The following is a 15,534-nucleotide window of genomic DNA, read 5'->3' on the forward strand; positions in this document are numbered from 1 at the left end:
TCCTCTATAGTAGTAACTAATTTTTGAGCTATATTTTTGACTCATTCGAGCGACTCGACCAAATCCTCGTGCTTTCAGCAGAGGATATCCTGACCTTTCTAATGATATTTTTGTACATGATGATATTAACTTTACTTGCTGGAACAAAATTAATAAAACAATGAACACAAATTAATTAGCTGGGTTGACAGAGGATATCTTTGAAGCATATGCTATGGAATCAAATTGTTACAGTTTGAAACGTCCCTGAAGCACATTGCATACATCCAGATGCAGATCAAATCTTCTTTTATAGGAGAGCTTTAAACTCATATTATACTCACACAAGATTTGGTTGGTAATGCACCAAATGCTTTCGATATAGACATTGATTTGCAAAAATAATGGCTTAAAAGTTTATTTTTAAATTTTCAGACGTATGTCTGCAGTGTAAATGTTACACCAGCTTAATTTCTACTCAGCTCTAACTTTTGACAGCTCTTCACTGATAAAATGAGCACTTCCATTGGAGCGTCACAATTTTGTCCCCTCTGGTCAGAAGAATATGAAATACTGTGGAAGCCAGAGTTTCCTGCTCTGGCAAGATGACAAAAGAATCAATAAGATGAAGAATGGACACAATCGCGAAGGATAAGGTTCTTCAGATGGATAGATAGCTTAGGCCTACATCTCATTTATCATGAGTCGTGGCAAGGGCAACTGCAGCCAAGAATGTAAGTCTGATTGAAAAAAACAATAATGCACTTTGGTTAACTTATACTTTTTACTCTGTTTGTTTTTTTCCACAGTAAAGTATCAAAATATTGAGGGAGTCATTCAACAAACCCCACAAAATGTAACGCTAAAGATTTAAGAGTTTTGTGCATGCCTCTGTGTGTGTGTGCGTGGGTAAGTGCACGTCCTGTACGTGTGATGTTCACGTGTGAAGGGAATTAAATGAAATAAGGACTCATGATTTAGAAACAACATAAACAACAACAATTATAAGTTACTAAGCCAGTTTCACTGCCAAAGTAGGACATGTTGTCCAGTAGATGTCAGCATTTGCAGCAATAAAGCTTTTATTCTTCTAAGTGTAACATACTGTAGTTACAGAAAAAAAATCATACAAAATATTAGTTCATTATTAGACGTTTTTCCCCTCATCAAAGTTAGTCTTATCTTTTTCTGTCAAGCATGGATCGTACAATAATATTTTTTATTTTTTTTTGAAGCATGTATAGTTAATGATGAACCAGTATGGTAAGTAAGTTTGTTATGAATGCATTTTACATTCTAAATTCTAATATTATAAACAAATTTACCATTTTGGGGGGAATAAGGCTACTCTGCAAAGGACTCTGTTATCATCAGTGTTGATGAGATTGATTTGCTATAATCATTTTTCCAATTTTTGGTCAGACATACCTTTAGTGTAAATTGTTTTTGCTCAGGCTCTAATAATCCCCCTGAAAGCCCTGAGCCATAACTTTTATTTTCTCCCTCTAATGAGCTGTGATCTGTTATCAGTCATTACAGGAAGCCTGATTATTCGTCTGGTATTCTGCACACGCTCAAAGAGAGCTCCCTGAAGGTGACCTTTTCATGTCACCATAGTAACTGTCTTGCTCCACACTGAGATGCTCACCATGTACTGTACACAGGGTAAGGAAGAGAAAGAGACAGAGAGGGAGGGAGAGAGAGAGAGAGAGAGAGAGAGAGAGAGAGAGAGAGAGAGAGAGAGAGAGAGAGAGAGAGAGAGAGAGAGAGAGAGAGAGAGAGAGAGAGAGAGAGAGAGAGGCGAGCAGGCAGGCAGGTTGAAATGAGTGTTCTTCCAGGCTTGTCAATAAACAGATTAAAGCAAGCTCAGGGACGGCAGACTTGCATAATGTCATGTGCATGCTGTGCAAGTAACATGGTGTATATTTTTTCTTCGATTATATTTCTTTTGTGATTGCATTAAGCCAAAAACGAAATCACGGTTACTTTTCAAGTGCTGTCATTGTCCAGCCCTGTCCAGGTATTGATGTTTTATACCATTGTTTTATTTTTCAGGCAGATACTATTTCAAGTACTCAACTCATGTGCACTCATGAATACCAATACCCAGTAGTTGATACCACTAGTATTTTTGATGGTGTTGTCATTTGTAAAGAAAGACCCATATAAATTAACTTAGATTTTTTTTTCCCCTAAAAATGATTTAAATTTATAATACTTTTTTTCTTTCATTTTTTTTTCATAAAATAACCACAGTACAAACCAAAATTTGGACACACTCACATTTAATTTCCTCAAGTAACGATTGTCACTTTTTTTATTAGTTAGCTGATTGGTTCTTTCCCTAACACGAATTTTACGGTTGTCTATAAAGTGAATTTTAATAGTTGTCAAGTTGGGCTGCCGGTTGTGTATTAGTTTGACTTCTGCACGACACAACTGATGTTCCCAATCCCATTGATAAAGCAATAAAAAAATCATTTTCAGTTATTTCACCTTTTTTCAATACATAACGATATGTTTATTTACGGTGTTGATGGCTTCAAGTGAGACTGTATTATGTAAATGGTCATGAAAAAAAGGAAACACAAACTAAAGGGGCACCATGCCTTTGCTGTTGCAGCCCCAAAACTTTGGAACAACCTGCCTCAGCACATCAGACAGGACTCCTCCCTGCCGGTTTTAAAATCCCTGGTCAAAACCCACCTGTTCTCCTTGGCGTTTAACACTTAGTAAGACAGTCGACTTTTTACTTTTATTTTACTTTTATTCGTTTATTCTTTTATCCCTTTTATCCATTTTATCATTTTTATTTGCTATTTCATTTTTATCCTTTATTTTATTCTATTTTTGACCCTTACTTATTTTGATTTAGTGTTTATGTCTTTGAGCTGTTGTGTCTGTTTTTACGATGTTTTTATTTTTCTGTACAGCACTTTGGTCAGCTGTGGTTGTTTTAAAGTGCTTGACAAATCAAGTTGGATTGGATTGGATTGGATTGGATTGGAATAAGAATGGGTGTCCAAACATTCGGCTGTACTTTATTTTATTGACAGCACAAACAAAAATAAATAAATAAATAAAAGTGGGTAGAGTCGTGACGTGAATTTGCCCAATGGCGGGTAATCCAAACCAATGTTAAGGTAAAAACATCAAAATTCAATATTCATGTTAAAAATTGGTATCAAAATAGTATAGTAAGTGATTCGTGTATATAATATACATGCATACAATTGAATAACATCATAAATAAAACATAGAAAGGATTGATTTATCTGTGAGTGAGTGATGAGCTTGTTATGGCCATACTGTATTCCCTAGTGAGGGTAAACTAGTCTAGGCTAGGCTAGTTTAGCCTTCTTCGTATTTCTTGATTATCTCCAAATCATCTTCTTACTTCTTTCTTTAACATTACGAGCAATCTTGGGACCCATGACTAACCAATTCAAGTTTGAATTAAGCAGTAAAATGCACAATGAATACGTTATTGTAAGTACTCAAGACGAAATCCACTCTTTAGCATGAGGCCATTTTGACTGAGACGCCGACCAATAGCAGACCAGCATTTTAGTGACGTAAGCGGTAACGCACGTATATACTGTATGTCTGAGCGTGGACACATCCAACATGGCGGTCAGTGTACGTGTATGACCGCCATGTTGTCATAAGCCGAAAGAAATGGTGTAAAGAGAGGACAAAAAACGTGGTCCACGAAGGTGAAAAAAAACGGAAGGAAGGGACGACGTAATCTGGGGGTCTGTATATCATAATCTGTATATCCTGTGGACAGAAAAAATCCCAATCAGATGTTATGATTTTCAATTTCGCTGCAGGCCAGGAATTGTTTTCCATATTTGGGAATTTGCCAGACTTTGTTTGCATGTTATAGTTTTTTTTGTTTGTTTGTTTGTTTTCATGTCCCCACCGCCCCTCAGAATATGGTGACAGACAGACGGTGACAGTGTGCAAACTCGTTTTTGACCATCTTAAAGTAAGTCTGGTGGATGTGGAGACAGATTTTGACCTCTACGGACTGTATGGGGTAGATGTATTTTATTGGTAAATATGACAACAGCGTGGGACAGTTCCTCTGAATATTTGAATAAATAATTATCAAAAAATAAAATTAATCGAAAAAAATATTATTAATAGCACCCAATACCATGCCACAACTGTTGTTGGGCTCCACTCCATAACCAACTGTACATAATCTACATGTTGATATCTTACTACTGTATATTACTCATGACATGTCTCTGTGAAGCAACCCACCGATCACAATGCAAAGCTTAATAATTCTGAAAGTATTACTAGCTGAATGAGCTTACACTTTTTGGCAAGATGTCCGTCAAATCGCAAGAAGATAACAGCAGGTTTGGAAAATTGCTCCACAGAGATTAAGATCCCCACATGAGCAATCCCTTAGCAACTCGCCTTTAAATGGAAGAATCATCTAACAAGCCATCTGTCTCAGCAGATCTGTTCCGTTGTTATAGTTGTATTGTCATTGACTTGAGTTGTGTCAAGTTATAAAACGATAAAAACAGGATATGAATGTGAACAGAGGTAGCAATTTAAACAGATAGATGCCTGGATTGACAATTCATAACAAGACTGTCTGAAATTGAGCTTTTATAGTATGCTCTTGAATGTAGAGCATTGTGTAGGAGCACAAGTGTTCCATAGTGTGAAAAGGCATGGTGATCTTTGGTGAAAAGTCGGGGACTGATTATCCCCAGTTGAGGGTGTTTGATCAAAACCACTATCACCTTGGCTTCTTTACTGAGGATGCTACATTACTCATGTGGGTGTTTTTTCTTTAAACTTCATGTTCCCTAGTCTTTTTGTTGGGTCATGAACACTGACCTGAACTGAGGGTAATTTAAAAATTAAAAGTCTGGCTGTTCATCACTGTTTGATGTCATGTTTTTTTTTTTCCCTTAAAAATTGCTGACTTAGAAGATTTACCAAGTGTCTTGGCAATCCTTTACAGACTGATACTGTAGGTTTCAATTACTTTATCATAATATTTTAATCCGACTTTGACTTGTCATTGGTATCATAAAGAAAAAAAATGACAGAATCATTTAGTAAATAAATAACTTAGCAAAACTGAATCTGCTTTGTCATTTTATCCTACAAAGTTAGGCACCTGTTGACCAGGTAACAGCCTTGCACATCTTGGGATTTTCTAATGCAGAAATATGATGCGGATGGTGACTTTATGACTTGCAATGAATTTCAGTTCACAGTTGTACATTATGAAGAGTTAATAGCTTGACTTTCTGTTTGACTGGCACAATACTATACATCGTTTACTTTAGATAGAAACAGATGTTTGCTATTGGAAAATTAGCTTAAACAAGTCACAAAAAGCAATTCTGAGCTGAGAGGTATTACTGATTTCATTTTAACAAAGAAACTCTTGTCATGGTTGAAGATGTTCTTAGGAAGTTTAGGGGGAAATGCAACAATCAATAGTGGTGAATTAATGAACAAACAGGAATGAATGCAATGTGCGTGGAAAACTCACAATTAAAAATAAAGGGACAGTTGGAATGGGAGTCATTGAGTAAGAGTCATTCCACTATATAAAAAATAGGCTCACCAAAAATTTGTTTAAAAAACCCCCCACTATTTATAGACTTTTTTTTTGCCCACAAAAAAGGATGTATAGTAAGACGGGTACGGTGCATGTCAGGTGTTTTTTAAAATGGCATTCTTTTTTAAACACCTTCCTACACATTGTTAACTATAGATTTCAAAGTTCTTTTTACTTTGTTTATCTATCTATCTATCTATCTATCTATCTATCTATCTGTCTGTCTGTCTGTCTGTCTGTCTGTCTGTCTGTCTGTCTGTCTGTCTATCTATCTATCTATCTATCTATCTATCTATCTATCTATCTATCTATCTATCTATCTATCTATCTATCCATCTATCCATCCATCCATCCATCCATCCATCCATCCATCCATCCATCCATCCATCCATCTATCTATCTATCTATCTATCTATCTATCTATCTATCTATCTATCTATCTATCTATCTATCTATCTATCTATCTATCTATCTATCTATCTGCACCCTGTTTTGAATTTTGAACAAGTATCCGTTCTAGCCAGCCATAGCCTGGTTATTTATATACGGCTCTGAATCATGTTGTCATGGAGCTGGCACATGCGCAGCAAATAGAGGGCCTCTGAATCATCAGACAGGGGGGGGGGGGGGGGGGGGGGGAACAGTGAGAGAGAGAAAGACAGAGAGAGAGAGAAAGACAGAGAGAGACAGAGAGAGAGAATTTTAGAGTGATGGGAGCCTGCGGCTGAGCAAGCAGCAGCGAGTCATCGCTCTCCGAGTAGCTAATGACAGGTAAATTACGATTTCATTTTTTGAATTACCATTATAGAAGGAATCTCCGTGCACGTTTGGCCATTTTTACGCTTTTGACGGAGTCCCGTAGTGCCGATATAAAAACGAATGCGTGCGTGCGTAAATCCTAATTAACGTCGTCTACATCTGTTTCCGTATCTCTCGATGGAAATGTCCGTTTTAAACGTATGTAATGTCACTTTCTCGACTGAATTCAGACCCGGGGTAACACGATCACCGCACACGACAATGTAATTTGAAATAAAAGTTAATCCGTACCTACTTGTATTAATAATGCTTGAATAAACGGCTGGCAATGTCTCAACTGGGTTTCGTCACCGAAAACAATCTAAATGTAATTATTAGTCACCTGGGGGGTTGAGAGGACGCATACTCGACGTCTGTTCTCATGCTCTCAGATGAACGTCACGTTTTACGTATTAGTGTTTTCATGCTGGGATAATGGCGTTCAGAACCATGGCCAGCTCACAGACAATACTGGATGGCAGTGGGAAATATCAAGTACTAATAATTCGTATTTTGCTTACGTAAATTCTTCAACTTTTTTTCTTTCACGCCCCCCCCCCCCCCCCCCCCCATATATATTTTTTTGGAAACATTTCTGGAAAATATCACAATCATGCATTGTGCATTGCAATGTATGCATTTAATGACTGTTGAGAAAAATGATAGATTGACTGCAAATAAGACTGCTTGTGACAAAAATACAGAATGGCACTCACAAATTGTATCAGTGAGCGCCATGGTTTTTAAGGGAATTTAAACCAAACGATACTCGAACAAAAGGTGGATAAACACAAGAACTGAAAATGTAACATTTACCAAAGCTATAAATTTTGTATTTTCAATGAATACATGACGAATATCACAGCATCTTTTACTGTCACGGACATTAGTAGTGTGTTTGCATGACATCATGCATTTCACTTCCTTTCAGTGGCTAAGGCAGGGGCACCAGAAAGAGCAGTACAATGAATTGAAATGGAGCATTAAATCAGAATGCATCAACTGTTTAATACTTTAAGTTTCATTTATTCAAGTTTTTTTTATCAGATATAGTTTTACATGCTGCTATACAGTGTTCCCTTGCCATTTCACGCTTGACTTTTTGAGTCTTCAGTGCTCTGTTTTGTTTTATTTTTTCTTAATATTTGTCGACTGCCATATATTAATTATACAGTAGATGCTGTATTTACAAACTTTTTATTACTGTTTGCAACACCTACTCATTTTAACTGCAATAACACGCCCCCTTCAGTCTAATGTGCAGTCTGACCCAGTCTAACAGCGTTTTGATATTCGGTCTTGTTCAGGAGCAAATGAACAATGAAGACAAATACAGTATAATTACATATTGTAGCAGAGAAGAAGAAATTGTACTTTGTGATTACTCATTGTCTTGAAATTCACGAATATTGTTTGCTTGCTTAACGTCCACATGCGGTGATTCAAAAAGGACCACTTAGGACTATCTGGACGTGACTTTACATGATATACTGTATTCTTAAGTGGAGGTTTGTGAAGCTTTCTCTCTTGGAAGTGTCATGAGTGTCTATGTCATTTTCAAGCATGCAGGAACTTCATATAATATAATTTTGACACATGGGATCTTATTGGAATTTGCTGATCTGTGCTTGAACACAAGATGGTCTAGAAGAGCCTAAAATTGCCCAATGAACATCTCATTCAACCCTGAGCTAATCTGTTTGTCTTGCTAAGCAAATATGCAAAGTAAAGATTGACAAATAATAAAAAAGAATATACAGTAGCATGTGTCATATTCTGATTTCTCAAATGCTACAAGAGTGCAGTAGTTTTCATCAATAAATGAGAATCTGACATTGTTTTTCATTACGAATTTGCTTGCAGAGTTTCAAGGTGTTATGTACCTTTATCTGAATGCGTGGGGGTAAATGTGTTTATGAATGCACAAATGTATTCCTATGAGCTTGTGTGTTATGCAGAGGGTGCAAAACTGTGTGGGTGGATTCATTCATGCATAACCGTATCTGTATTTGTTCAAGCAGGCAGACAGATGTGAAAGATGGCGTCTTGCGCTGAGATCTGTGGGTCGGAATACGGCGAGCAAGCGCAAGGCAGTGGGAACTGTCAGCAGTATGGCGTCCGCTCCTACTTGCACCAGGTCAAACAAAGACACACATCTTTTCACACGAGAACACGTGGTAGAAGAATAAAGGGCAGGTTGATTTTTAAATGAAAAATCATATCTTTGTCATCCAGTTTTATGAAGAGTGCACGGCCTCCATTTGGGAACGTGATGAAGATTTTCAGATTCAGAGATCGCCTAGCAGGTGGAGCTCTTTACTCTGGAAGGTTAGATTAACTATAAATTTGTTTGCACCCTAAGATAATTGTTCTCACATTCAAACTGAATATTACCTGCAAATTTGTTTTTTTTCCAACCTCAGGTCTGTCTCGCATTTGGAGCCATAATCTTGTTTGCAGGCCTGATTGTCATTGTTGTGGGATATGCGACTCCAGCTAGGATTGAAGCGTTTGGTGAAGAGGATCTTCTTTTTGTGGACAGGTAGGTGATGTCATGCTTTGGGGAACATAGTATAACAAGTTTTAGATTATAGTGGATGAATGTCAGACATGGACAATAGGCGGCCCCCAGGCCGCATATGGTGCCCAACCACACTCTGAGTAGCCCCTTGATTAATGTTATTTTTTTCATTTTATACAAACCCAAAATATTTTTTTAAAAACTGATAAACAGCCATTATATGCTTTCTACTTAAGGCGTTGGGGGAGGGCTAACTAGTACAGACATATATATTAGAAAAATGTAAATGTTATGGACTGGAAGGCAATTTGTCATTGGTTTACACATTTTTCCGGTTAGAACAAATCTCTTGAAACAATATACCGGTGAATCACAGGGTGAACATTGTTTTATTTTATTCATTCTCAATGTTAACATTTCTCATTTAATATTTTACCTGAATGATTTTTGGGTCATTTTTTTCCACATCTTTCTCGCAGTATTTCAGTCAAGGGATGGCACACTCCAGATAACATGATAGCTATGTGGTTGTACCATGTTGAACTTTGAAATGTTGTCTTTATCTTGGTGTAATCTCAGCTCCCTGGTGTCTTCATTCAATTATTTTCCTTTAATGTAAAATGCCTTATGATGTTAAGATGAAAGGATTGGATAAAATACTGCACAAGGGTTTCAAATATACTGTATATACAACTGAGTAAATTTTTACTGAATTACATAAATAATGAGTTAATTGATTTTTGTGCAAAACAGGCACAAGATAGGTTGGTTTGCTGTTCGCCAATTTCATGTCATCTTTGACAGGTAATTTATTGCGAAAGATCCATTTGCGTAGGAAAATCCTCACAGTGCTGTATATCGTTTTGTTTGCTTCATTGATTTCATCCTTGTGTCTGTGCATTGTGAAATATACAGGAATGGTTACAATGAAATATATTGGCTCCCAAATAGTACTGGTGCCAAATTGTGGCCCCCTCCAACATGGGTATATGCATTGAGAATATGCAACACAGAAGTGGACTGTATCTTGAAAGCAACATGTGTTCATTGCTCAACATTATGACCACGCAAAACCTCTGCGGCAACACTCAAAAAATATCCAAATACAGTGGGCCCCCGGTTTACGAACTTCCTGTTTTACGTATTTTTCATCTTACGACATGAATCGCGGTGTTTTTTTGTCCCCCTCGCACGCACAAACCTTTCCTCTTACGAACCGTCCAACATGAGGTCAGTGTGTCCGCACTAATCTTTTCTTTTTGCTGCATCAACAGAAACAACTTTTCTCGCATGTCACAGAAATGCCGATATGCTATTGGTCGATTAAGGTTACAGTCACGGTCTCAGTCATTGGCCGGCGTCACTATTATGGATTAAAGAGAAGGAAATCGCCGGTGATATGTTCTCGTTTAAGAAAAGTTCTGGTTTAAGAAAAAAAAAAAAAAATCTGTGGGTTCGTCTCTGCTTCCCTCCGCCAGCTCGTCACGACGCCCCAAAGGTAAATGTCATTTTTCCTTTGTATATTTATGTTATTTAACTGTACAGTAGATTATGTTACTAATTTTTAATATGTGTATAAAGTTGCGATATTTATGTTATTTAACTGTACAGTAGATTATGTTACTAATTTTTAATATGTGTATAAAGTTGCGATGTTTTTACCAAGGTTTTTGCACGCGTTGCACGCATTGACTAATTAACATAGGTTTGGATTGCCCGTCATACGGAGAATTCGAGTTACGAGCATAGCCGCTGAACGGATTAAGTCCGTAACACGGGGGCCCACTGTATTATTTTTATTTACTCACTGAGGCATGCTTAAGTTTTGCGACAAGATGCAAACAATTAACCAAAAATAAAAATCACACCTCTAAAACGTATAGCATTTAGAGACCATGCGAGAGATTAGTTCTCATGAAAGAAAATGTCAGTTATGGTCAAATTCTTGATCAAAGGGTCAAGTTACTAAAATATGCAATGCAAATTACTATTAAATAATCTTCTAAATATTTATAAACTGGAATCATTGTTGTATTCTCTTTCTAAAAGTACCTCATTGACGAAGATTCACCTATTGGTTCCTGAGATATAAGGGTTCAGAGAAAGGCAGCCAGATGATTTTTGCTGGAAATGTAAAGATTTCACAAGTCAAAGCACCCAAGCCTATGCTTTGATTGACCTCAAGTTTTGGATTTAGTGTTGTGCAATCACTATCAAGTACAGCATTTCATCAAAATCAAGCTCTTCCTGATTAAGCCCATTGCGTAATTTGGAATGGAATAACCCTATGACATCGCAAATGTTTTTTTTTTTGTTTTTTGTTTTTTTCCCCACAACAGCCAGGCAGTGAGTTTCAACCGCGCACTGGATGTTTGCAAGCTGACCGGAGCTGTGCTGTTCTGTGTGGGAGGCACCTCCATGGCTGCGGGTCTCCTGCTGTCTGCCTTTGCCAAGAGCTACTCCAAAGAGGAATTATACCTGCAGCAAAAGTTTAAAGAGAGATTGGCTGATTTGCATTCAACAGTCGGTAAGATTAAATTCTCCACCAAGAGACACACGACCGTTGGAAATGTGGTTATGACTAATACATTACACCTTTGCTTTTGTCAAAGGTACTCCCATCATGAGAGCACCGACCCCTGGGGAGGGAAAGGTGCCAGTTACACTTTCCAAGGTCCAGAACATCCAGCCGGGAACTCCAAAGTCAGAAACTTGACAGCAATTTGGTTGAAAGGGGATAAAATCGTTTGTTTGCTGAGTGATGGGTGTGCAGCCTTGGAGTGAGTAGACTGCGAGTATATCCATTAATGCAGACATGTTATCACTTAAAAGGTCAGAACCAAATCTTCTCACTGCGTTCTACTCTAAATTTCCGAGATAACAATGTTTCACATTTCATGTCTATCCAATTTTTACCAGACAAAACACATAAAGGTTGTGAGCGCTCGCCATACAGATTTCAAGTAAGACAAAGAAAGTAACCCAAGAACAAATCAATAGAACACAGCCGCTGAGCAAGTGAACATTTTTTCTTTTAAGTGGATTCACATTGTGTTGAAGAGGAAGCTGGAGCTGCCAGCGAGGGGCTGAGCGGCATTAGGCATTATTGATGCTAAGCTGCCAGTTTATAATGGCCAAAGCACTGGACACAATTACCATTCACAGCTGCATGAAAAATAAACATAGGGTCATAAAATCACCAGCACTACTGTCTATGTTTGGTAAAAAGCAACCATGAGTCTAAGATATATACTGTAATTGTGAAGCATTGGTGCATATTAGATGAATGAGATAAAACTGACTTGAAAGTGTGACATTTGACAGGTTTAATCTTGTTTTCTTAAGCAAATCGTCTGACAGGATGGACATTTAAAAACCAAAAGGCCCAAAGAAAGGTACAATTGGTAGGTAGTTTGTCAATGAAAAAGAAAAGCACAGATTTTGACATTGATTCTCATCAATCAGTTGTCATTAGTGTTGGGTTATTTTAGCCTTCAAAATATTTCTGTCATATTCTATTTTTTGTTACAGCATGGTTAGGGTTAGCATTATCAAGCATTTCATTTAGATTTAATTATTTGTACAATCTAGTGTGAATGTTACGATGAAGTTTTGTTTCTTCGTAACTAGCTACAGTGGAATGGGAAATTTGACCACCTCTTAAGTCATACAATTCATATTTGACCGATACAATTGGAGTTCTTGAGAGTTCCAACTGTTATTATGCCCAGCTTAGAGTATTTTACGCTACCGCGCTTGGCTTGAATTAAATAGTAAATGGTTCATAGGCTTAGGTAGCACTTTTTCAACTTCGGTACCTCAAGGATCAAGAAATGCACCCCGGTTTGTGTTATTTTTGCAGTAAGTTTTGGGTTTGCTGTCTCATGCAAATGAGGTGCAGCTCAATCGGCCTCATTCTGTAGTACTCGTTTGGCTTTTCATTACCTTGACAACCAGGGCCAGAGCTGTATGGAGCTGCGATTCTGGAATTTACTTAATGAAGTAACAGCATTGTTTGACTGTTTAGTCTAGAGTAAATTACTCTGTTACATTTTGTGTAAGCATTGCCCTGTGACATCACAGATAGGCCAAATTGAGCGTCTGAAGAGTGTGCTTACAAACACATTTTTGGAAATAGTCATGATACAATTATTTGACTTTTCTTTGCAAGCTTACGCTTGATAGGTGTGTTGGTCACTTCAGAGTGTTTTGTGTTGTTGATACATTTGAAGAAATGAATAAGAAATTAAGAAATCAAACATTCCTTATAACTTCTTTTTACACATAAAATATAGTTTTGGTAGTCTTGCTTTAAATTAACCTTGGAATATTTATTTTATATTTCCATTAATTTTCTTGTGTGTCCTTTTTTTGTTTGTGTGTGTGTGTGTGTGTGTGTGTGTGTGTGTGTGTGTGGGTTGATGGTAAAGGCATGGCAAAGCCCAGCAACCACCAAATTGCACTATTATAGAAAAATGATATTTTATTGGATCCTGGATTAAAGGAATAATACATTGGTCACAGGTCATGTTTTTGGGGGTCGTTGTGTTAATTTTGTGCATTTCTTGTGTTAGGATCTTCTAACAAACTTAAAATAATAATGACAATTTTCATGTAAATTCTCGGTTTACGATCAGTGCTACTGCCAGCAATATTGTTTTAAATTCCTTTTTTTTTCCGTTTGGTGATTTTATAGCGACATATTTTTATGACTTCCCAACCCACAAAGCTATGTGATCAATATCCTTGATGTTACCTAGTCACATGTAATTCATTATCTTGTTCAAAGACCGCCAACTAAGATATTAAATGATTGAGTGAGAATGTTAGCACGTGGTCAATAATTGTGCTTACTAGTAGTCTCATGCTATAAATTGTGTGTTTGGATGGTCGAAGGCTGAATTCTTTATATATTTTTTTTCCCTCAAGAGAATCATTATTCGAGGTTTGTCCTGTCATTTAATTTCATATTCAATGTGTCTCCCAATGTAACTGTATTCTTCAAGGAGATTACATATAGATGCATAAAGAACAACTGAAGTCCATACCCACAATGTAGTCTATATATTTTCAAACATAATAAAAGTTATATATGCTGGCCAGTGTTGTGAAAGACTGTTCTCACATTTATGCAAATGAAAGTTTTGTGTTTTCTACCGCTCTCTCTCTCGCACTCTCTCTCTCCCTCTCTCTCTTTCTGTCTGACATGCACACACAGTACATCATACTGATAAACTGTACTGTACATACAGTATACATATGTACAGTATGTATTTAAAGGTTATTCCAAAAAAACATTTTGAACCGGAAAATCATTTTTTTTTCCATTGAAAAGATGCGAGCACACCATATCGTTCCACTTTCATATATTTTGAGATAAGTATCGAACTGTCTTTTATTGGAGGAACATATGTTTTGAAGGAAATAGCAGATTTGCAGTCCTGGCAAGTTTATTTAAATGTATGCAAATGCCACTGCATCATCAGACTCAAACGCAGTCGTACAATATGGAATCAAATTGTAATCTAATTGAATTTAATTGAATTGACTTGCATGCCACTTTCAAACTAAACGTCCCTTGAATCGTTTTGCACCCCATGGATCAAATCGAGTCATCTTTTGCGGGCAGATGCACACCCTTAACACATCCATTTAGTTAGAATGTGCGACCCTCATTGGGATGAGTGGCTAAGATGAATGATGGATGTATAACAACCTTACAAGGGTCGCAGGCTTGGTGGCACCTATCCCAGCTGGCTTTAGGCAGTAGCACAGAGACGAATAACCATTCGCACACCCAATCACACCTAAAGACAATTCAGTATGTAACATATTATGCGTGTTTTTCGACCGTGGTAGGAAGCTGGAGAGAACCCACACAGACTCGGGGAGAACAAGCAAGGTGGATTTGAACTTGGGTCCGGTCCCTTTAACTGATACTATATATATATATATATATATATATATATATATATATATATATATATGCTCTTCACTCCACAACAAACATGAGCTGCCTTCATTAGTGTACAGTTTTCATAAAGATCCGTCAGCCAGGTCATTTAGAAAGGTGATGTATAGGATGATAAGTGTGCTATTTGAAGCCTCATTAACACACCCACATGCGCACACTGAAATGGACCACTGGACTAGATAGGACAGAATTAATGACATGTCCGGAAATAGCACCCAGAGGACCATCACCTTGAGCAGTCAGAAGTGAGTCATGATACCCTCCACCAACCCGCACTCCAACACACACACACACACATATACAGTTTTGCGAACTAATGACTCACATGCATGAGTCCTGGACTGGGTGGATGCCAAATAATAAAGAAAATTTGCTGATGAAAGAGGGTGAGGTCATAACCCACATAAAATTCATAATATTTCAATGTATGTAAAGGCTGTTACTTGAAAGCAATTTTTCTTAGGTTGGATTTCAAGGCAATAAATTGCTATTAATAAATAATGTAATGGGAGTTGTAACACAATTTAATCATGCAACGAGTAAATTATGCAAATTTAATTATCAACTTCTTCTTGGACCTCCCCCCATGATGTTTTTGTGTGTGGGCACCAGAATGTTTAAAATATTTTAAAAGTACTTTAACAATTTTTCTGAGGTTGG

The 15,534-nt window shown here is 37.2% G+C and overlaps 1 protein-coding gene across 1 annotated transcript; it reads left to right on the plus strand.

Annotated features, from left to right (window-relative positions):
• The first annotated feature begins 6,219 nt into the window (after window positions 1-6,219).
• nrsn1 (neurensin 1) lies at window positions 6,220-14,000 on the plus strand. The gene is made up of 6 exons (XM_088411222.1): window positions 6,220-6,352; window positions 8,401-8,516; window positions 8,615-8,707; window positions 8,803-8,921; window positions 11,240-11,427; window positions 11,513-14,000. Exons 2-6 carry the CDS (start codon window positions 8,418-8,420, stop codon window positions 11,614-11,616), a joined length of 603 nt encoding a protein of 200 aa, XP_088267348.1. The 5' UTR covers window positions 6,220-6,352; window positions 8,401-8,417; the 3' UTR covers window positions 11,617-14,000.
• The last annotated feature ends 1,534 nt before the right edge of the window (window positions 14,001-15,534 follow it).

This window comes from Hippichthys cyanospilos, chromosome 3 (assembly GCF_059441005.1).
Source record: "Hippichthys cyanospilos isolate Australia breed blue-spotted pipefish chromosome 3, RoL_Hcya_1.0, whole genome shotgun sequence".
Lineage (NCBI taxonomy): Eukaryota > Metazoa > Chordata > Actinopteri > Syngnathiformes > Syngnathidae > Hippichthys > Hippichthys cyanospilos.